This window comes from Mastomys coucha, unplaced genomic scaffold, assembly GCF_008632895.1.
Source record: "Mastomys coucha isolate ucsf_1 unplaced genomic scaffold, UCSF_Mcou_1 pScaffold1, whole genome shotgun sequence".
In the NCBI taxonomy this organism is placed as follows: Eukaryota; Metazoa; Chordata; class Mammalia; order Rodentia; family Muridae; genus Mastomys; species Mastomys coucha.
Window position 1 is genome coordinate 68,853,898 of NW_022196891.1, and position 294 is coordinate 68,854,191.

Genomic DNA, 294 nt, shown 5'->3' on the forward strand with positions numbered 1-294 from the left:
GATCCTCACCCTCCTCTCTTCAGGACCTTTGGGTTTATTATGGTGAGGATCCGCTGTTGCTGCTCCTTTCGGGTCTCGGCTGATAACCGACGTGTTAAACACCCAGACAACATTCTCTGTGAACTGACTGGCCCGAAGTGCCAAGGGCAGGGTCACTGGCTCTCTCAGGATCCCTACCACAGTCTCTCCGGCTGCTGATTTTCTTCTGGAGGCTCCTGAATTTGAAGTCAGAGATGAGACATTGTAGCTTCTGCCCCGGTTCCTATCTCCCTTGACTGCCTGTCCCCATCCTTA

At 53.1% G+C, this 294-nt stretch overlaps 1 protein-coding gene across 1 annotated transcript in view; it reads right to left on the reverse strand.

The window, feature by feature from the left end:
• Ly9 (lymphocyte antigen 9) overlaps positions 1 to 294 on the reverse strand; it is a 12,686-nt gene that overhangs the window by 6,156 nt on the left and 6,236 nt on the right. The window contains exon 2 of the mRNA XM_031379076.1: positions 1 to 290. This exon is cut by the window's left edge and continues 130 nt beyond it. Coding sequence (XP_031234936.1) covers positions 1 to 290 — 290 coding nt within the window. The remainder of the gene's footprint in view (positions 291 to 294) is intronic.